The sequence below is a fragment of the Penaeus monodon genome, chromosome 25 (assembly GCF_015228065.2).
Source record: "Penaeus monodon isolate SGIC_2016 chromosome 25, NSTDA_Pmon_1, whole genome shotgun sequence".
Lineage (NCBI taxonomy): Eukaryota > Metazoa > Arthropoda > Malacostraca > Decapoda > Penaeidae > Penaeus > Penaeus monodon.
Genome location: NC_051410.1, coordinates 10,859,834 through 10,860,270, shown reverse-complemented (window position 1 = coordinate 10,860,270; position 437 = coordinate 10,859,834). Strand labels below are relative to the sequence as shown.

The window sequence follows — 437 nt, the reverse complement described above, 5'->3', positions numbered from 1 at the left end:
CACACTTACTCAAATTATATGTTACTCATGAGTGAAGAAGAAACAGCACTACCCATACTCTGACCCCTCGCCCGGCCCGATTCGAATCCCGCGCCCTCTCCCCCGCCCGGAGCCTCGCGCCGCCGCCGCCAGATGTCTCCACCTTATTGTTGTCGTTCCGCGAGTCATCGTCATGTCGGCCTCAAGCTACGACCGCGCTATCACCGTTTTCAGCCCCGATGGCCATCTTTTCCAGGTGGAATATGCACAGGAGGCTGTCAAGAAGGGATCGACGGCTGTGAGTATCAGCGGGTTTAGTTTTTAAGTGGATTCAGCAGCGAGTGTTGGCGGAAAGGGGTTTTGCCGGATCCTCGGTCCCTCGTTCAAAAGTTGACATGTCATTTTAAGGGTATTCGTTTTGTTTTTAAAATCTTTGCAAATATTGGGATTGCTTAGGC

At 51.9% G+C, this 437-nt stretch overlaps 1 protein-coding gene across 1 annotated transcript in view; it reads left to right on the top strand.

The window, feature by feature from the left end:
• Positions 1 to 126: 126 nt before the first annotated feature.
• LOC119589046 (proteasome subunit alpha type-7-like) overlaps positions 127 to 437 on the top strand; it is a gene marked incomplete at its 3' end in the record, with an annotated part of 11,150 nt that continues 10,839 nt past the window's right edge. The window contains 1 exon segment of the mRNA XM_037937623.1: positions 127 to 277. Coding sequence (XP_037793551.1) covers positions 173 to 277 — 105 coding nt within the window.